We start from the raw sequence: 22,558 nt of genomic DNA on the forward strand, positions 1-22,558 counted from the left end.
TAAATCTGAATTTTTTAAAAAAATTTTCATTTTTATACGAATGCGAATCAAACACGGAAGAATACTTTTCTAGGAAAAGTATCTCATTTTGGGAGAAAATACCATTTTTCGGCACTGCAAAATAGTTTTAATGCAACAATGATAATATTCTCTGACTTTTTTAGAATTAAACTGCGTTTGAAATTATTATTTCATAAGGTATTTCTCCTGCCTTCTTCGCATGCCTTCGTAGTGTAGTAGTCCTGCACGCTGTGCCGGTATTCCAGAGGTCTGTGCTTCAATACCCGGCGAAAGTGTTTGCCAATCTTTCATCTCTTGCTTCCAAAAAATCCTAATGTCTCTACAGTAGCGCCCGAACTAAAAGGGTTGTGGATGGTGACTCTCAACACCCAGGATTTGGCAATTGGTCCCCTAAAAACCCCAGTCGCCCTTTAACTCTTTGAAATCCAGACTCTTCGCTAAGCTGTATCCTCAAAATACCCGAACCGCCCGAAATACTTTTCCAGTTTCACAGCAATTTCCTCCCCTCCCCGTCCATTAACGCAGAAAATAGGTGTGAAGATTTCCAATGACATTCTTTCTACTTTCTAACAAAGATTCCATCAGCCTTTGACCCCGTTCTTTATAAAACTACTCTGAAGGTCAGATCAACAAGCCTTTCTGGCCCTGTTATGATCACGACTGAGATTTTATTTCCGTTATTTTTATGGGAAGGAATAAATTGTTAAAAAAATATACTGCTTAAATTTTTAAACTGCTCTTTTATTGCTGTTTAAAGCTTAAAAGCACACTGTACCACAAAAGAATCATCAACGAAATGTCACGATCGAACAAAAGATTTAAAAATACCTCTTAGGACAAGCTGTCTGCAGTAAATTGATACAATGCATTTGGGAAAAGTGCACCTGATTTTGCATACCTTAGGGGGAGGGAAGAAAAAAAGATTACAATCTCGGCCGTTTTCGGGCGGTTCTAGTTGTTTCAATGTAGGGCCATGTCAGGCGGATTGGATGTGAAGGAGTTAAAAGGGGAAGTATATAAGGTATTTCTCCCGCCTTCTTCGCAGGCCTTCTTGGTGTAGTGGTTCTGCACGCTGGGCCGGTATTCAAGAGGTCCGTGGTTCGATTCCAGGTGAAGGCGTTTGCTTATTTTTCATCTCTCCGGCTTTTCTATTTAACCTACTGTCTCTACAAACTTAACATATACTTTCGTGGTTAATTAAAAAGCTACAGCATTATTACAGAAGGGGAAAGATAACAGCTGTTCCGATGCGTGACGCATCTTACGTGCTCGGCATATACTCAAAGTACAAATATAATACAAAATTTACGAAAGCAAAACTCTGTTTCATAAATATAATTAATCTTAATCGAATGCTGTTGTACATGCTAAATACATAAAGTAAACCTTCACTTAAGATGGCTCACGTTTTTCAACTTAATTTTAAATTTTATGATTATAATAAAACTGTTTTCATTTAGAGAAAAACCTTACTATTTATTTGGAATTGTCCTCATTGTACTGCACATCCATATGCATTAGATATCATTCTAACAGCAACGTAAGTAGGACTGTTAAAAGCGATATAAGCTTCGAACTTGCTTGAACATTATATTGCCAAAGTTTGGTATTTTCTTGAGAAATGTAATTGAGAATCTTGCTTGCTGAATTCTCAGACTTATTTCTATGTCTTTGCGCTTTCTGCATTTACAGTTTGGTAAAAGTGTCGCTGCAACATTCTCGTAATCCTGAACTAAATTTATTTTATTTTTCTGGTATTTTTAATACTTAGTGAGTGTTCATCTGCATACAAAAACACGTCTACCTTTATACACGATTTTCATTTTATATTTAAGAGAAATGCATGAATTTCGGCACACTTCACCAGTTCTCTTCTTCAAGCATTCGATGAACTATTTTGCAGTTGTTATGAGTTGCTGTAATCAAAGAACATTCATCGCATTGTTTCTTACTATTCTCTAACTGTCCATGAAACATTTAATGGAATCCTTTACAAATAGTATAACACGTGATTTCTGCAAGTTGGATACTCCATCGTGTATTTGCAACAACAAGTCTACCAGGAAAATCAGCAAGAATATTGCCTGCAGTTATGAATGTAAACCGAAAATACCAAAAGCACCTTTTTAAAAAACAGTTAAAATGCATTATTTTTTTAAACATATACAAAGCCTTTTTTACTTCCTTGTACGAAGTAAAAAGGAAGTATTGTAATCGTGAAAAGTTTCAGGCAGCATATTTCAACGAAAATATCCATTTTGAACGCTATCGAATGCAATTTAACGACGTTTTTGCGTGATATCTGTACGTAAGGACAGAATAAAATACTCTTTTCCTTCAAAAAAAAATTATAAAACTGCTTTAAAATGAATTCTGAAGAGAAATTTTCGTGGTGCCTGTACGAACGTATGTACGTACGTGCGTACGTACGTATCTCGCATAACTCAAAAACGAGTAGCCTCAGAACGTTGAAATTTTGTATATAGGACTGCTATAACATGTAGACGTGCACCTGGTATTTTGGTTGCAATTGGCCGCACCAAACGTATATAAATATATTTATATATATATATCCACTCTGTTACCCGGCTCAGTAATCTCAGTTTCTTTACACTTATATATTTGTAAATTGCACATTCTTTGCTTTAAAAATGATTGAATTATGGTGTTCTTATCTTTCGGTTAAGGTTTCTATGCCTTTAGTAAATCTGTATGCAATATATTTAGAATTATCAACAATTTTAAAATTGTTTAAGTGCTGCTGAGCCTATTGTTTTTGATGGCGGCCATTGCTCTTGTTTACATTTGAAACAGTAGACTAGTGGATTTGTTGCCAATCTAGAGAAACTTAGCTTCGCAACAACAAAGATAACGCATTCATTTATTATTGCCAATTAAATCATGCTTAATCCTTTCTGGAATTTTTTCGAGGAAATAAGCGTTTAAGATTTACTTCGTAATTTTTAATACAGATATGTTGAGTTTTTATGTATTTTTGCCTTGACGCGAAGTGAGAACTGAATTAATTGAATGAGAAATACTCAATCGTCTGTGAAAAACTGTTTCTTTTTTGTTTTGGTTGCTTAATTTCTTTTATACATCATTCTAGCTTTATTATAGTATTTGAATAGAACATGTGGCAACGATTAGATAAATCTATTCTTTAAATGATATAAATTTTATGCACTATGATTTATAATATGAACGAAATATAATACTGTTAAGTGAATCTAGCGCCAGAGTGTCGCTATGGTAAACAAATACTAGAGTGAATTTTAAAGAATGCATTTATTCTATTGTGGTTTATGCGCTGTCGGCGAAGTAGATTTAATACAATCCAATAAGTTTAAATGAAATGCAAGAAAAAATGCGTATAATTTAATATTCCGTACAAGGAATTCATGTGGTGTACACATCAGATTTTTTAGATTTTTTTATTTAAAGAAAAATAAATCCTCGTGCACCACAAAGTATCACACGAGACTTACAGATCCTAAGTAAAAAGGCAAAATTGTAAGTAATAACATCAGTTTTCAATAATACAATGAAATCATACAAAGAGAAAAAAAAACACAAAAAAGGAAATACAAAAGTATAAAAATGTATAAAGAAATCATTTACAGTGTTTAAAATAAAAGTCAACAGAATTGTTGAAAGCTCGGTAAGCCGAAGCTGAAGATACAAAATCATAACATTATGCGGCCAATGAATTCCAATTAATTTTAATCTGCATTTCAATAGATTTCTTACTTTATCAAGCAATGGGTAGTCAAAAAACAGGATGGAAAACACTTTGCTGAACGCTAAAGACTACAATAACACAAATTGGAAGATGTCAGCTTAAATTGCTCATGATAAACAGTAAACTTACCATGTCCAGACAAAAACTGCGTCACTTTAAAATTGAGCAACAAGTCCTTACTTTTCAGTCTTTCAAAAATAGTTGGGAAGAATGTTTCTGTAACAGATCCTTTATCAGAAGAGATATAATCACAGTTCCACTGCTCAATCATTTTAGCTTTGAATGTTTTTTTAAAATACGATTTTGGAATAATTACATCAACACTAACATCATTTTTAGTTGCATTCTTAGCAAGCCAATCAGCTCTCTCCTTTCCATAATTACCCGAATGACCACGGACAAATGTAAAAAACACTGAAATACTCCTCTTCTCCAGATCTCCGAGAGACTGCTGTATATTAACAATAATATCATTACATAAAGAGGTACTACTTTTAAGGAATTCCAGGGAAGAGAGTGAATCCGTACAGATTAAGTAGCTGGAGCAACGTTCATCCTGGCTAATTATCCACTTAATTTGCAAAATTACACTCATGTCCATAAATTAAGGATAATGCAAAATCAGGCAAAGGAAGAGTTAGAAGCAAAACAAATTTGACTTATTTGTAAAGTTTATTTATTAAACAAAAGGCAAAGAGCAAAAAAAAGATGCTATATGTTTGATATTATTAAAAAAATTAGCGATATTTTCTCCCTGGAGCAAATTACAAAAAACCTATTTACAAAAAAAAAAAAAAAAAAAAAAAAAAAAAAAAAACAATATTACATGGCTGGTATGATTGTTAATACATTGTATGTCTCCCAGACGATGCAATACAGTCCGTACAACGCCTAGGCATGCTGAGTATCAAATTATCGATCGGATCTTGGGGGATATTACACCACTCAAAAAGCAATGCTCTCCGAAGTTCCGGTAGACATGTAGGAGGAGGTTGACGGGCTGCAACTCGTCGGCCAAGCATGTTCCACACGTGATCTACTACCGGTGAGAATGCTGGCCAGTCCATACGGGTGATATCCCCCGATTGAAGGCATTCGCTTACGATGTTTGCACGGTGAGGACGGGCGTTGTCATCCATAAACACAAATTGTGCGCCCATGGCGCCCCGAAACAAACGTACATGTTGTTCCAGAATGATGTCCCGATAGATTTGGCCTGTCATGGTTCCAATTTGAACGTGCAGGTCAGTTCTGGAACCCAAAATAATTCCACCCCAAACGAGCACTCCTGCACCACCGTAACGATGTCGTTCAATGATGTTTTCTTGGTGGTAACGGGTACCTGGAGCTGTCCATATGAAAGTCCGGCGAGAATCAAACTGCAAGCTAAATCTGGACTGGTCAGAAAACATCACACAAGCTCACTTTTGCGGTGCCCACAATGCATGCTCTCTACTCCAGGCTAACCGCAGGCCACAGTGAGTTGCAGTAAGTGGAACGCATCTGACAGGTCTACGAGCATATAGACCAATCAGCCCTAAGCGTCTGAACACGGTCTGCCTTGAAATTGTCGTACCAGTGGCTGAAGAGAGCTGACGAGACACGTCTGAGGCTGTGCTCCGTCTGTTTCTTTTGGCAGTAACTGCCAAATATCGGTCCTCATTCGGCGGATTAACTCTGGGGCGACCTGTGCTGTAACCTCTACTCACATTACCATCATCTTGGAATCGTTGCCAAAGCCTGGAGATGACACTCTGGGCAATTCCAAGTTCGTCTGATACTACCAGTTGGGTACGCACACATTCCAGACGGCCGATAATTCTACCACGTAAAAAATCATCCAAATGCGTCCTTTGTGTCATAACTATTCGGTTATTGCAGAGAAATGCTTATAGAGCGCCTGCAGCAATTTTACTTCTTTGCGTGTATTCCTTATATATCACTCGCTTACACTGTCGTCATTGTGACGTACCATCGGTGTCATCTGGTTACTTCCTGAAATTTGCATATGATTCTTGAAGATGTGTGTAGTGATTTTACAGGTGATATATTTATTTTAGAGTTCGATTTCCGCTTGACTTCGAATTATCCTTAAATTATGGACATGATCCTCAGCTGCAAAACCGCTGAGGATGGTGGTTCGGTAAAACCATCGAAACTAGTCCTGTGAAAATTTCGTAAATATAACTCTGATTTTTGTTATTTGACTTCTGAATTAGTATTTATTCGCCGTGTTATTGTGTCTCAATTGAGGAGCTAAGCTTTTGAGAACTAATTTTTTAAAAACTACTCATGCGATTTTTATAACACTTAGTAGCTTGGTATAATTTGATCCGTTGAATCGAAATATTGAGGAAAAGTGGCATGTCATTTCAGAAAAATTTTGTGTCAAAATACCTATATTAGAATAATGCTATATATAAATCTAAAACATCCTAAATCGCGCTTTCGAGACATGAAAAATGCATGTTGATTTTGTCAATCGGCCCAGTAGAAGGGAAGATATAGAACTGTCTTTTTTGGGGGGGGGGAGGGGGCGCCCTGTACTTACTTCATGGAAAGAGTTCTTTTCGTATAATGTTTCAATCTATTTGTGTTTCACAATCCTTTTTACAAAAAGAAAGAGTCTTTTATTATTGCCGTAAGTATGAATAACACTCAAAAAATCTTCGAAATGGTTTCCGGAATATTCGAAAGGGATATTTCAGCTAAAATATAATACCCGAAAGTTTTCACAATTAAAATACTTCATTTAATTTGTAATTAATTTTACTCTCATGGTTTTACTTCAATGTAGTAAAACCATGAGAGTAAAATTAATTATTTTCATTTATTAAATAGAAATATTCAAAATTATTTCCGTCTTTTTAATATTTATTTAAAACCGATCATCCTAATAGAAAGATAAATGTAGTTATGCACTTGTCAAACTAGGAAAATAAATAGTCATAAAAAACGGAAACTTATCGAGATTCGAGCCCTTTCGAGATATTTGTCATCTCGAAACAAAAACATAAACTAGATATATCTTGAAATGCGTGAGAAATCTCAGTGGAGAACTTCATACCTATAAAAATAAACCAAGATAAATAAAAGCTTACTTTTAAATTATACCACATATCAAGTTTTATTTGATTTTAGCTTGTGATTTAATTTTTACTTACTGAATGATAAAGAAATGCCTTTTGGTTTTTAACTCAGCGTCAGCCCTTTATACTGTTCAGCTCAGCATTTATTACAACCAGAAATAGTTCACCATCTGTTGTACCTCCTAACTAACACCTGATAATAAATAATAATTGATAAAGAAGAGGTTTATAAACCCGACAGGTTCCTTAGTAAGGTTACATTTCAGATTTCGTGTCTTGAAAACGTAAGTACACTCTTTCATCATTAATATGTGCAAAAGTATATCAATTTAATGAATTGTGTTATTCGTGATCCAATATAATACTTATAAATCAAGAAATTAATTTTTAAAATTAATGAATTATAATTCCTATTACATATAAGTCCCATCTGTTTAATAGATATACTGTGTTATAGACGAAACTTATCAATGAAGTATAATATCTATATGTATAATTAATTGAAAGAAAATGTAAACATTTATGGATAAAAATGGTCAATGTTTATACGTACATTTAATTAATACACAATAACACGCCTAATAAGTACTAATTCAGAAGTCAAACAACAAAAATCAGCGTTATATTTACAAAATTCTTCACAGGACTAGTTTCGATGGTTTTACCGAACCACCATCCTCAGCTGCAAAACCGCAAATGAACAAGATGAGAAATAATGATTAGATAAGATAAGAAAGGCCTGGACAATAATAAGCAAGTGGCGCCATCTGTTGGCGAAACCAGAACTAAAACATAATTTCTTTAAAGGCCGAAGGCAAATTTGGATTGGAATTAGGATCGTTAACTAGAACAGAAAGATTTTTATGAATGTGAAATGCCTCTATAAAATCCAGTTCTCCAATGGAAGATGTTTTTTGAATAATTTTGGCAGCAGAAAAGTTGAAAGTGTGATTTTCGGACCAACAATGTTGAGCAACAGAAGACTTCTGGGTTTCCTTTTTTATAACATATGCCTCATGTTCTTTGACGCGAAATTTTAAGGCTCTCTTAGTTTGGCCAATGTAAATTAAACCGCACTGGCAAGGAATCCTATAAATACCCCAGGAATTCATATCCGGAATGGGGGTCCTTGAGTATAGAAGTTGGAATTTTATTGATGGGAGAGTAAACAACCCGAAAGTTAAATTTCTGCAAAATATGTGCAACTTTATAGCTAATCGATGGAAAGAAGGGAATGACAACAGAATTTTTATAATCTCCTAAAATAAGAGTGTGGCTTTTAGTGTGTTGAGATGAGAATTTTTTAACTGCTTGATTAATAATGTTGGGTGAAAAGCCCCTGTCAATAGCTATTGCTTTTAAATAATTTAGTTCTTCATCAAGGGCTAGTTTGGAGGAGCAAACTTGAAGAGCACGGAAAACATAGGAATAAAATGAAGCTAACTTTTGTTTAGTCGGATGAGTCCCCTTAAACGCACATTTCATTACCGTAACTTCTCTCTTTAGGAACAAATAGCTTTTGGTTTTATAACGTAGGCATCAGAAAAAAAAACCATGCTTATTATTAGGAATGGTAATTTGCTTGCATTGAATAAATGATTCATTATTTTTTAAGAATCGTTTAATAATTCCCTTTTAGATATTACGACTGTCATTTTCACTTTCGAAAACAAAAGCAAATTCTAGGCTTTTTATTTGTATGGGACTTTGTTATAGATAGAAAGAGGGTTAATTAAAATAAAAATGATAAATTTTGCACATTCAAATACGAGGGCCATCCAGGAAGTAGATTACGTTTCCGTCTGTGTCCGCTAGGGGCGGGGCTAGCGCGGCCATCTTGGGGTCAGAGCGTTGCGCAGCTCAGTCTGCATCTAGCCGTGCTAGTGAGAGGTTCGTGCTGTGCTCCGTTCAGATACTGTGACGGTTTGAAATGTCTGCGTTAATTGAAAATCCCGCGAGCTGCGAGGTGCGCTCAGTAATAAGGTTTCTGATTGCAAAAAACTGTAAACCGATAGAAATCTATCGGCAGCTTCGTGAAGTGTATGGGGAGAACATTATCACTGAAGGTGGAGTGCGTCAGTGGGTCATAAGATTTCAAAATGGCCGAACCAATGTTCACGACGAAGATCGAAGTGGGAGACCCAGCATAGTGACCGCCGAACTTCTCGAAAAAGTCGATGCTAAAGTCCGTGAAAATCGAAATTTCACAATAACGGAACTTTCTTTGAGTTTTCCACAAATTTCGCGAAGTTTGTTGCACGAAATCATCAGCGAAAAGCTTGGTTACCACAAGTTTTGTGCAAGATGGATTCCAAAAATCTTGACAGAGGACCACAAAAATCAGCGAATGGCTGCAGCGTTGAACTTTTTGGACGCTTACCATAAGGATGGTGACTCTTTACTCGATCGCATCGTTACTGGTGACGAAACATGGGTGAAACATGTGAACTGTGAAACGAAATTGCAATCAATGCAGTGGGGGCACACAAGTTCTCCCCAAAAACCCAAGAAATGCATGCAAACAATGTCGGCAAGGAAGATGATGGCGACTGTTTTTTGGGACAGAAAAGGTGTAATTTTGGTGGATTTCCTGGAAAGAGGCACTACAATAAACTCTCAAAGGTATTGCCAAACTCTCCAAAAACTCAGAAGAGCAATTCAAAACAAGCGCAGAGGAATGTTGAGCTCTAAGATCTTGTTGATTCACGACAACGCCCGGCCCCACACGGCAAATGTCACTCGTAAAGTTCTTGAATCTTTTAAGTGGGAGTTGTTTCCTCATCCGCCGTACAGTCCCGACCTGGCACCGAGCGACTTCCACCTATTCCCAGCAATGAAGAAGTGGCTGGCTATGCAGCGTTTTGATGACGACGCACAGCTGCAAGAAGAGGTAACGAAGTGGTTGAAGGCGCAGGCGGCCGAATTTTTCGACGAAGGAATTTCCAAGCTCGTACATCGCTACGATAAATGCCTTAATTTGTATGGTGACTATGTAGAAAAGTAGTATTTGAGTGTGGCTTTCATCTGTATATAATAAAATTTGTTTCCTATACTTTGTTTATTTTTTTATTCCAAAACGTAATCTACTTTCTGGATAGCCCTCGTAGAAGAATGGAAATTAAACCTACCTTCTGAATGCTTACATAAATTCTGCACAAATTAAAATTATCTGATGAGCAATTGTTAATTTATTTAAACAGTAGTAATTACGGAAGACAAATCCTCTCTGTTTAAGAATGACGTGTTTCAGGAACAGAAAATGTCATGCTAACCAGTTTTGTTTTATGAGTGTAAAACTACACATTTCTAACAAAAACATGAGGAAACAATTTTTTTATGGTTTGCCTATAGGTAAGTGTCATAGAGGTTTGAAAATTTCGTTTAGAACTATGGGAAAATCTAAATTGTTTTGTTAGAATACACGCTGTCATTTAGGGCAATAATTATTCAACTGTCATTTTAAATAATTAATTTAATTTTGCAAATCCAAGTATGATGCACTGACATTATATTGAGAAAACGTATACGCATTTAAATGAGGAGCAGTAATTCTAAATCTTATGTAAAATTATTTTCAAATTACAGATCTAAGAACAGTTCAGGAATTAATTTTCCCTGTATCGTCTAATTACGATATATATTAGTATCAACATGTATAAAATTAAAGTTTAAATTAAATATTATTTTGTACGCTGTCACGAATCTTTATATTCTAATTTAAAACGAGTAAAATTATCAATGTTTTATCCTTTGCGGCACAGTGTGTCCGGTTTGGACACACATAAAAATTTCCTTCTGTACAGAAACTTTGAGTGAAAAAGGATTTATAGGATACTATACGTTACTCTGAACTTCTTTATTTATAGTAGATTGCAGCTCAACACAAACCAGTCCATATATTTTAGCCATGTTTAGTTTTTTAAGACCCTCATTTTTCAAAGAAATTTTCCAGATTTTTCTAGGGTATAAAAGGAATTGTTTGAAAAGAAATAAATATGTTATTTTTTGGCTGTATGCTAATGTCTTTATTCTATATTAATTTTAAATTTTTACCTTGAAATCTTGCCTAAAATCAAACAGCGAACCCTAGGTGTGCCCAGACCGGGCTCACCGATAATCTAGGACAACTGAGAGTCTGTATTCTTTGTTTCTCCGCAGCTCATCGGTCAGTTCATTGACAAAAATGCTCTTTTCAGCACTCTTTTCGAAGCTATTCGCTATCTGCGAGAATCAAGCAACGGCGTAAACAGAAATGCTTATCGTAGAATAACAGTTAGTAACACGGCGTGCAATTGGTAGAACACGATTTGACTGAACAAATCTCAAACCCTCACTCAAATATATGCTAACTAATTATGATACAATTACACACCGAACAAGTACTAATTTAGAAGTAAAACAACACAAATCAGCGTTATATTTTCAAATTTTCAAAGAACTAGTTTCGATGGTTTTACCGAACCATCATCCTCAGCTGCAAAATGCATTTTGCTCTTTTGAAGCTGAGGCTGATGGCCATGTGAAAATATAACGCTGATTTTTGTTGTTTGACTTCTAAATTAGTACAAGCTAGCTTAATGCATTCTCGCAGGAAACCCGGCAGAGAGAAATGATGGAACATAAAGTGATTGGTTTATTAACATGCTACAAGTTCTTTACAACGGGCCGAATGAAGCAAATTGTTTGTTTGAATACAGAATTACCAAATTTTTCACATAAAATATAAGTCGATAAGTGCATCAGAATTCAGGTATATTATCGTTTTGCAGCATGCAGCATTTTTCAAAGGAATTTATATCACTGCTATATGCTAAATTAATTTTTCTGAATAATATAAAATTATTTAAACTATCATTTTTAACCTGAACTATTGCATTCTCATCAGTATTGTACAACCCATTTAGGAAAATGAAGGTCTTTTTGCTCCTCCTTTTGGTCGCTGCGGTTTCCGAAGCTAGGGTCTGCGTACTGACGTGCAACAGCAAAGTATGCCTTCTTCAGTGTCGAACTCCTGAGCTCGAGTAAGTAAAATTAAGCTTATAATAAATAAGACATTTTTATAACAGTTTTTCAAATTCGTTTTAAGATGCTGATTTTTTTTTTTAATACATTGGTCACACAGGCTATTTCTTCAAATGTCTGTAGTGTCCATTCTAAATGTCACAGGTTGGCTTGAAACATTTTATCTATGGTTTGATAATTCGAGCTGAAATGCTCAGTATTGATAAATAAGTCCTTTGATGTAGAAATGTTTGTATTTAAAAAAATACCTGTGGTTATAGATTTCCTAAATATTTTGTCTATAGATTTTACGAGTGGTCAAACTATAGTTCAGAAGCACTCTTAGTATGATATAGAATCGATGACTTCGTTTTCATGGTTAAGACATAATTTCTGTTTAAGCAGATATCCCTAGTTGTGCTTCACCATATTCTAACAACAATAACTACAGCAATTCTACTGGCAGTGGCTTTGCAGAATTTTGGCAATTCCAGTGTATGGCAAGATACCACCTGCTTTAAGTGCTCCTAATGGGAAGAGATAAAAAAATATACAGGTATCTTCTCGATCAAAAATGTAGTGTAGTTAGCCAAAGGGTCCCGTTGTTTTTGAAATTACAAGTAATAAATGTTCATGAAAGGCGCCGCCCAGTCGGTATAATATTCAGGGAAGCTGACTGCGATGCCGAAGGGCATTGGTTCGAATTCCGGAGAAGGCATGGTTGTAACTGTCCGTCTCATTCATAGGAAAGTCGATGGTGGCTCACCTATTAGGTGTCTCCATAATAAAGAGACCAACACATCCGGCCTTGTATAGATTAATGAACTGGGTTATATTTGTAATTGTTCAAAATCTGCCATTGGAAACAAAACATTTTCATGAAAGGCATTGCTTCTGACTTCCAGTTTGGTTAAAAACAGACATCTTAAATGAAGTTTCGTTTCTGCATGAGTTGCCCATGTTGATTAAAAAATTATAGATTAATGAACTGGGTTACATTTGTAATTGTTCACAATCTGCCATTGGAAACAAAAAATACCCATGAAAGGCATTGCTCTTGACTTCCAGCTTGGTTAGAAACAAACATCTTAGATGAAGTTGCAAAGTTTCGTTTCTGCATGAGTTGCCCGTGTTGATTAAACAATTATGAAATTAAATTTATGATAACTGATTTTCAGATAGAATCACTAACCAGAATAATGCTGAAAGATCCCGTTGATGTTCGTGTTGAAAGTTCCTATCAAAGATCCCGTTGAGCGGCTTTGATAATCAGAAAATGTTACTTGGATCAAAAAAATTATTAATTTTTTTAAAATTTAATAATAAGAAGCTTAGCTTAATTTCTCACCTCTACCTCCGAACGCAGACAATCAAAACGACTAATTGAACGTTAAATTGCTATTATCACTTCACTTTCCCAGTCGTCGGGAGAGGCGTGAAACATATCATCTTGGGTGTGAAAAGGGAAGATTTCTGTGTTCTCATAATACGTAGTTCTAAACAGAGATAAACACATATTGTATTGAACAATGCCAGCTTTTTCAGGTGTAAATGAATTCTTAAATTTAAACTTCATCTTCCGTAATTTTTCATGTCTCATTTATAGATTAATACATCTTGGATGAATACACACCCAACTCCGTAAGAATATTAATAAATTGAAATAAAAGCTTATTTTAAACAGTTTGTACTAATCCTATATATTCAGGAATTTATTATTTACTAAAAATAACTGCTATATTTTAATATTCAAATATGTTAATAATTATTTGAACTAGTAGATTATTTCCGTAAATAATGTTAAGTGAAAATTTAAACTTACTCATTTAGCAAACGTTTAAAGAAACTAATGTAGACTAAATTCAAAATCAGTTCTGTGAAGTAAATCTTTAGTTTATGTTGTAATTGAAACCTGAAGCCTTATCAGGAATAAGCTTGATTTTGTATAAAATACAAACACAATACTTATACAAATGCAAATAAAAGGAAATTTTAAAATAATTTCTTTTCTTTACCGAATTTGTTATCTAAATCACGATTTTTCTTTTCTTTTTAGAAGTTACTCGGTTCCATATGATGTATTTAAGTAAGTAAAATATTATTTTAATCAACTTAAGTATTTGCAAAGAAATTTAAAATAACACTCTTAAATATGCTTTGAGATCTTGTTATATGAAGGGAAAATGACACCAGAAGTTGGCGTTATTCACATAAATGCAATTATATTTAAAACTTTAAATCTTTTGAAATCTTTTTATTGAATTTACAGTTTATGCATTTAATTTCTTATTGTGAGAAATATACAGGTCCATCTGATGCATTGAGGTGTATTCTGAATCATTTAATTTTAAAAATGTACAATTTCGCAACCGTACGAATTCATTATTTATAGAAAATGATGGTTCAGTTGTAACTTTGGAAACTCATTCCCTAATTATAATTGTTTAGAAAAGATCGCTCTCAGATTTTATAAAAGAAATTCGACATGAAAAACGAACTTCAATTAAGATTGATTTAAGTTAATTTTTAATTGAAAACACCGTTTTGTTACTTTGATTTCGACTTCATTTTAAGTGCAAATTTTTTATCAGAGAAATCAATTTGATCCGTTTGATTTGATTTTTGTATGTTTATATTTGCTTCTCAAATTATTGCTTAGGCATTGGAAGTACTTAAAATACTGTTCAAATAATTGCAATGACGGATATTTATGATGGATTTCGCACTGTACTGCATGAAGAATCGCTCTCAATTACTTCTTACTAGCGGTTTCCCTCATGTTAAAACCTTTTTTGTGTATTGTTCCCATCGACATTTTTTTCTGACAAAATTATTATCTTTTTTAGTATAAGAGTAATAATTTTTATCTATTTTGCGCATTTAAATAAATTAAGCAAGTTCTGAACCTATAAATTTCAAGGTTATTATCATTAAGCAGAGAAGCAATGGCAAACGGAATCTAAAAAACAATTAAAAGTCTTTTACTAAAATAAATACATAATATTAAAAAAAATATGGGCTGTGTTGAGCAGTTTTATTACTTCCTTATTTTATATGACTAAAATGCCGTAGCATGACAGTTTTATTTGAAACGTAATTGAAATGGGTTGTCTGCTAACGCAAGTACATATAATTGCATTATTCCGTTTTACTGAAATAAGAGTACTTTGGATTTTGTACTAACAGAAAATAAAAAATTATTTTATTCGTTTCTATATTATAATCAGCAGTGGAATAAAATAGGAGAAGAAAACGGAATTCATTCCTATATTTCTTTATAATAATTTGTAATGTTAGAAGGACAATTGTTATTACAATGAACTTTGACTATCTTAAATACAAGGCTGAGTTTAGATTGTTATCATTCGGATGCCAATAGAAAGATGTTTACTGCTAATTTATTATTTGGATTTGATAAAAAGAAATATCCTAAACTAGAAAAAAAAATCACAGTTTAAAAAAATCACAAATAGATTTTAAAAACGCATAATTTAATTCTTGAAGCCCAAAAGCTGGCTGTCCATCAAAAAATTTAATCAAACACTTTTTTTGATGAGGATTGCTTATTTGTAAATCCCTTCCGTTTCCACAATCGAATTTATGCAACAGAAGTAATTACATCAGCAAAATATGGGCACATGCACTAAAGTATCACCGAAATATTTTCAAATTACGAATAAAAATTACGAATAAAAAATTCACTCGCGATCGACAATAATTGCTTTATAATCTTAATTTTCCAATTGTAATCGTAATATGTGAATCCTAAAAGCGTCATTTGTGGGTAAAATATTAAACTATATTTATTCTTACAACACAAAGAAAAAAATCTGATACGGACACCATATGACTTCCTTATACGAGCTGCTAAATTACACACATTTTGTTTTCTCCACATCATTTAAACTTATTTCCTCGGATTTCATTATAGATAAAATTCTCATTCAAACAGTTCAGTTCAGTCGGAGCAAGTGAAAATTACAGGTTCAGGTTCAGATGGAAATGTAGTGGGACACCCAATGTTTACTATAAGTAATGTACGTATAGTCCCACTACACTTCGGTTTATTTTTAAAGTAATATTCAAAATAGTACATAGTATAATATAACACATAATATAACATAATATAGCAGTATAAATAGTATGTCGATATTTTGCTTGATATATCTATTAGATATAATTATAGTAGTTATAATAGGTATAATAGCTATTTAATTACAAGCTATAATTCTATGCTTTTCTGAACGTTTATGCATTGCTTTTTTCACTATAGGAACATCTTTACTGTACCATATGAAGAAGAAACGTAAGTCATATATTACTTAAGAAATTAGTTAATTTAATTAAAACTTGTAGTTATGCGCTTTGCATGGCTTTAACGCTCATGCATTATTTATTTCTATGTAGGAGTACCTATACTGTACCGCAAAAACCAGAAACGTTAGTCATATATCATTAAAAAGTTAATTGATTAAAATTTGTACTTCTGTGTTTTTCATGGCTTTAACACTCATGCATTATTTCTTTCACTGTAAGAGCACCTTTACTATACCGCATGAGGCAGAAATTTAAATTAAATATTATTTAAAAGAGTTAATTAATTTAATTAATACTTGTAGTTCTGTGCTTATCATGACTTTAACGCTCATGTATTATTTCTTCCACTGTAGAAGTACCTATAGTGTACCGCATAAAGCAGAAACGTAAGTCACATACCATTTAAAAAAATTAATTAATTTAATTAAAACTTGTAGTTCTGCGATTTGCATGGCTTTAACGCTCATGCTTTATTTCTTTCACAGTAGGAGCACCTTTACTGTGCCGCATGAAGGAGAAACGTAAGTCACATATCATTTAAAAAATTAATTCATTTAACTAAAATTTGTAGTTCTACACTTTGAATGTACTCCTACAGTGAAAGAAATAATGCTCATGCATTATTTCTTTCACTGTAGGAGTACCTATAGTGTACCGCATAAAGCAGAAACGTAAGTCACATATCATTTAAAAGATTTAATTCATTTAATTAATACTTGTAGTTCTGTACTTATCATGACTTAAACGCTCCTGCATTATTTCTTTCACAGTAGGAGCACTTTTAGTGTACCTCATAAAGCAGAAACGTAAGTCACATATCATTTAAAAAAATTAATTAGTTTAATTAAAACTTGTAGTTCTGCGATTTGCATGATTTTAACGCTCATGTATTATCTCTTTCACTGTAGAAGTACCTACAGTGTACCGCATAAAGCAGAAACGTAAGTCACATATAATTTAAAAGATTAAATTCATTTAATTAATACTTGTATTTCTGTACTTATCATGACTTTAACGCTCATGCACTATTTCTTTCACAGTAGAAGCACCTTTAGTGTACCTCATAAAGCAGAAACGTAAGTCACATATCATTTAAAAAAAATAATTAATTTAATTCAAACTTGTAGTTCTGCGATGTGCATGATTTTAACGCTCATGTATTATTTCTTCCTCAGTAGAAGCACCTTTACTGTACCTCATGAGGCAGAAACGTAAGTCACATATCATTTAAAAAATTAATTGATTTAATTCAAACTTGTAGTTCTGCACTTCTCATGGCTTTAATACTCATGTATTATTCCTTTCAATGCAGGAGTACTTATAGTAAATCGAATAAAGCAGAAACGTTAGTCATATATCATTAAAAAAGTTAGTTAATTAAAATTTGTAATTCTGTGCTTTTGATGTCTTCAACGCTCATGTATTATTTCTTTCACTGTAGGAGCACATTTACTTACCGCATAAAGCAGAAATGTTAGTTACATATCATTTAAAAAAATAGTTTATTTGATTACAAGTTGTAGTTCTGTGCTTTTCATGGCTTTTTAATCCTTTTTTATTACTTCTTTCACTCTAGGAGTACTCACACCCTACCGCATGAAGCAGAAAGGTAAGTCTATATCATTTAAAAAAATATTTTATAATTCAGAAATGTATAAGTTTACTTTTTATAGCGATTAGTATTCTTATGTAATTAAACTTTTTAGATATATTTTTTACAGAAATATATCTTTTTAAATATGTGAAACAAGCATTTATCAACATAAATGAACGTTTAATTTAAATTATTTGCTCTTGCATTTTAACTGTCATTATTTATTAGAGGCACATTTGCACAGTTCCATATGAAGGTATACTATGTAATATATTATTTGAAAAAAGTATTTCTTAATAAAATGTTGAATTTATAATTTATGGAAACAGAAAATTGTTTAAATGCAAAATAAATTTAAAATCAACAAATCCAACAATTCTATTCATTTAATTTCGACATATTTTCACTACAAAGAATGTGTCGCAGATAGTTGTTAGTGACTCTGACTGCCGGACCCAAATGCCCGGGTACGAATCACAGCAAAGGCATGGATGTTTTGAAGTGTATAGTATCTGCGCGGCATGCGGGGATTCTAAATATATTGTGAGCGGAATGTCCTCTAAAAAGATCGATTGTAGGAAAAGATGTAGGAGATCCTCGGACCTGTCCTCTTGGAGTGCCTTCCTTCAAAATACAGGGCGGAATTGAACAACGTCGTACTGTCAACGACCCAATCTTGCCTCCTTACCCCGATGAACTTCATGGGCTTGCAATGATATCAGAAAAGCGAGAATAAACAGAACAACAACAGCATAAAGAGTGTACAATTGTAACAGCGTTGTCACCACCTGCAACCTAATAAAGGTTAATCCTTTTCTTTTTTGTAATAACGGCTTATTTTTGCAAATTATTTCATCCTTGATTACAATTCGCCGTTAAGAAAAGTGAAAGCAATAGCAAGTGAATTTCTTTGCTTATTTTCCCTTGATGAAGTATTCGTGTGAGTCTTGTAAAGAATAACCATAAAATCACTTAATTTACGCACTATGTAATATATTACTATTTTCGCTCTTAAACGCACTATGTAATATATTACTATTTTCGCACTATTTTCAGATATTTTTCGCACTATGTAATATATTACTATTTTCGCTCTTTTCGCTCTTAAGTCACTATTTCGCTCTTAAAGAGGGGAGAAAAAAGAAGCAAATTTAAAGAAATTGAATTCAGTTGTTTTTACATGATAAATAAATACTCTGAGTTTCTTGATTGTAACAATGCTTCCTATAATTGATATTAGAAAAAGGCCTCTGTCATAAAAATGCTTAAATGCTGTTTAAAGATCACAGCATATCTGACTGAAGTAAAACTAGAAATCGTACGTTCCGTGGCTAACATGAATTTCCTATTTCGAAAAGACCCCGATTGCAGCTGAGTAGTAAAAACATTAAATATTGATAATTCGATCCGTCAATTAAATCCCGGAAACTGGCTAGTACTTTTTCTATTGAATATCGCTATTGATCACCATTGATTTTCTATAGAAGTTCACTGAGCACTGAATACAATAACATTTGGTATCTCTTATTACAAATTGTCCTTTTTGAAGTGTGCTCGCCCAACTAGACAATAAAATACTTTTCTGTTTGCAGGAAATTTTTCACAACTCCACAGCATGCAGAGCAGTAAGTATAAAAATATTTAATGACTCCTCACGTATTTGTAATTTCTAATATTTATTCGATATGGAGTATATAACATTTGGAATTTCTTATTACAAATTGTCCGTTTTGAAGTGTACTCACCCAACTAAACAATAAAATTCTCAGTAAGTAAAAAAAAATTTAATGACTCTTCACGTATTTGTAATTTCAAATATTTATCCGATATGGAGTATATATATTTCAGGCACTTTATAGTGCAATTTATAATGATAAAATTATAAACTTGATCAAATACTTACGAAGCTCAAGGATTAATAATATTAGTGAAAGCTTGTGCTTTTTGAAAGTGAAATAAAATTTCAGTTTATTTAACTTTCGAATTTTATTGGCTTCCTCTTTTTGAATTCGTCATTTAAATATTAACTTTTACTGTATAAATCACAGAAGTGTATATGAAATATTTCGATTCTTGAGCTGGTAACTTAACTACTGCATGCACATCAGAAGTTATAAATTCATTATTTATAGTAAATATTTTTTAAGGTCATATATTTATTATACTAATTATTTTAAATTCAATTCTGCAAGAAATGTGACATCTCCGGACGAAATAACTTAATGTAATCTCTAAGATAACTTAGATTTGATAAAGCATATTTTTCTCAGAAAAGTCAGAAAATTCAAAATATCAAATATTTTCAGCCTTGAAGGCGAATAAATCAGAATTAGAAACAACAATCGTTGTTATAATAAAGTGATATACTGATGTAACGCATTTTCCTCAAAATAAAATTTCAACAATGTATTTTATTGTTAAAGAACGTATATAGGATCTTAGGACCACGGTACATTCATTAAAATATAAATGAAGTGATTTTCCAGGTGTTTTTAAAGGGGTTTTAAATTTTGAAAGGATGCATTCTTACGCAGTATCTAGTTTATTGTGCAATGAAAAAATAATAAATGATTTCTTCTGTTGGAAATTTTTAATTTTAAGCTGTGCTTGCACCTTTTTTTGCAGTTTACTAATAAACCAATATTTGTCATTGCAGGAAATCCTACACAGACCCACACCATGCAGTCAGGTAGGCAATTCATTTATAAATAAATCGCACTTACTCATAAATTAGTAACGATTACAAAGTAAATACAAAAATACTTAAAGGAATTTTTGAAGGATTGTTTAATCGTCAAACTAAACTATTCCTTTCAAACAACATTCATCATTAAAAAACAGTGACACCACCGGAAAGGTATATTTGACACAGCAATCAGTATAATAATGCTTCCTTCCGCGATACTACTTTATGAAACGCAAAAACGTTTTTTCCAGTAACAGTGAAACATTTTATCGGATACTAGATGAAACGCTATGTATCTTCATTATACATTAAATGTTAAATAATTATAATGAAATTATATAAAAATATTAAACTTTTTAATTAGATATGTCACGAATTCAGTCAAATTTATTTGAATCAATTAGTTTATAATATTTTTATCTTTTATTATAGGGAATTTACAGGCCCTCATGAAGGATTTTGGTATGTATTCTGCAAATTTAATCGATTCCCGCCTTTCGTAAAATGATGAACATTGGAAATGATTTATTAAAGACATAATAAATTTAATGACATTTTTAAATAATTTAATATATTCTGAACTAGTTTTAACATTTTTTTAGTATTCGGTGTTCGAACATGGAAAGCAGCATATATTGCTTAATATAAATGAAATACACTTTGAATTTTGAGTTCTTATGCTCTAACTTTCATAGAATTTCAATTTACACGAATTTTTTGTTGCAGGAGGAAATTTTCTACAGAAAAAGAAGACTTTAAGTAAGTCATATATTATTTTCATTCGTAGATCAAAGGACTTGAAATTTGTCGTAAATGACCATTTTTATCTTGTTGTTCTTGCATACAGATTTAATTAAATAATATCTATATGCCTGTGATATTTATAATTTAATCCGTACTTTGAAATGACAGTGACATCACAGGCAGTATTTTCTGAGATGATAAGGAAAAAAAAAACATATGTTTAATTTGTTTTCATTTTGTGTTGCCGAATATTTTCTTTAAATATGAATTTTGCATTGCAAAATCGCTTACACAGTTCCACATGAAGGAGCATAGAAAGTTATGCGTTCAATTAAATAATTCATATTATTAATAAATCCCTAAGTACGTTGAATTGAGTGGTATCTATGTAGCACACAACAGCACTCTTATGCTTATTGATTTTAAAAACAGGAATAACTACTTTAATAAGATGGAAACAGTTTCGAGAAATATGAACAAGTTCCGTTCATCTCCTGTTCTGAAACCAAAGAAGCGAAAATAACTCTCATTAACAACAACAACATCAATAATAATAGTAATGTATATGCTCAGTTTAATTTTATTTCTTGAATTCCTAGTATAATTTCAACTTATAAACGTATTTTGGTGAAAAGTACTATTAGAATGCACTCTCATGTTCACAGCTTAAACGTACAACGAGTATTATAATTATTATTCGCTTTTACAAATATATGTAAACAGTTAGGAACCAGTTCTGCCAATTAAAAATTCAAATAAATAAAATTTTGAATTGCATTTATAATTAAATATGTCATAACAGGTATAAGATGTGGTAAAGTTAATATCTCGACTGCTAGCACTAAGCCTTCATTGCTTACATTTCCACAAAAACGAAACGTCTTATATATCCTAGAGATTCATTTACACTTTGTTATTTCGAAAAAGCCACGGGTAACATTTTAAACATAATACATTCTGTAAATACTTTCGGAATTTGCGCACAGAGATATTATGAGTTTTGCTGCATACTTTCATGAGGATGTTATTGTGCAATTAGAATCCGTGCATTTAGTAATCAAATAAACCCTCTTTCTAAGTAAAAGATCTGAAAAAGATTGATTTGCAAAAGGATATATAATTCATACAATTAAAAAATGTCATAACACAATGTTTATTTGAATGTAGAAGCAAGATCCCATTTGATCCTTTAGATGGTAAATGAAATTAAATTTTCCACGTGTTTTTAAAGGGGTTTTAAATTTTGAAAGGATGCATTCTTACCCAGTAGCTAGTTTATTGTGTAATGAAAAAATAATAAATGATTTCTTCTGTTGGAAATTTTTAATTTTAAGCTGTGCGTGCCCCTTTTTTGCAGTTTACTA

The 22,558-nt window shown here is 32.6% G+C and overlaps 1 protein-coding gene across 1 annotated transcript in view; it reads left to right on the forward strand.

Annotated features, from left to right (window-relative positions):
- Positions 1-7,097: 7,097 nt before the first annotated feature.
- Positions 7,098-22,558, forward strand: part of LOC118180845 (uncharacterized) — a 79,745-nt gene continuing 64,284 nt past the window's right edge. Inside the window, exons 1-8 of the mRNA XM_085818034.1 lie at positions 7,098-7,136; positions 11,757-11,873; positions 13,910-13,939; positions 16,127-16,159; positions 16,524-16,556; positions 16,656-16,691; positions 16,941-16,976; positions 17,079-17,111. Of these exons, the coding sequence (XP_085674160.1) occupies positions 11,761-11,873; positions 13,910-13,939; positions 16,127-16,159; positions 16,524-16,556; positions 16,656-16,691; positions 16,941-16,976; positions 17,079-17,111 (314 nt within the window). The 5' untranslated portion in view covers positions 7,098-7,136; positions 11,757-11,760. The remainder of the gene's footprint in view (positions 7,137-11,756; positions 11,874-13,909; positions 13,940-16,126; positions 16,160-16,523; positions 16,557-16,655; positions 16,692-16,940; positions 16,977-17,078; positions 17,112-22,558) is intronic.

Source organism: Stegodyphus dumicola, chromosome 6, assembly GCF_044657685.1.
Source record: "Stegodyphus dumicola isolate Sdum_Otavi_A_Nest chromosome 6, ASM4465768v1".
NCBI lineage: Eukaryota > Metazoa > Arthropoda > Arachnida > Araneae > Eresidae > Stegodyphus > Stegodyphus dumicola.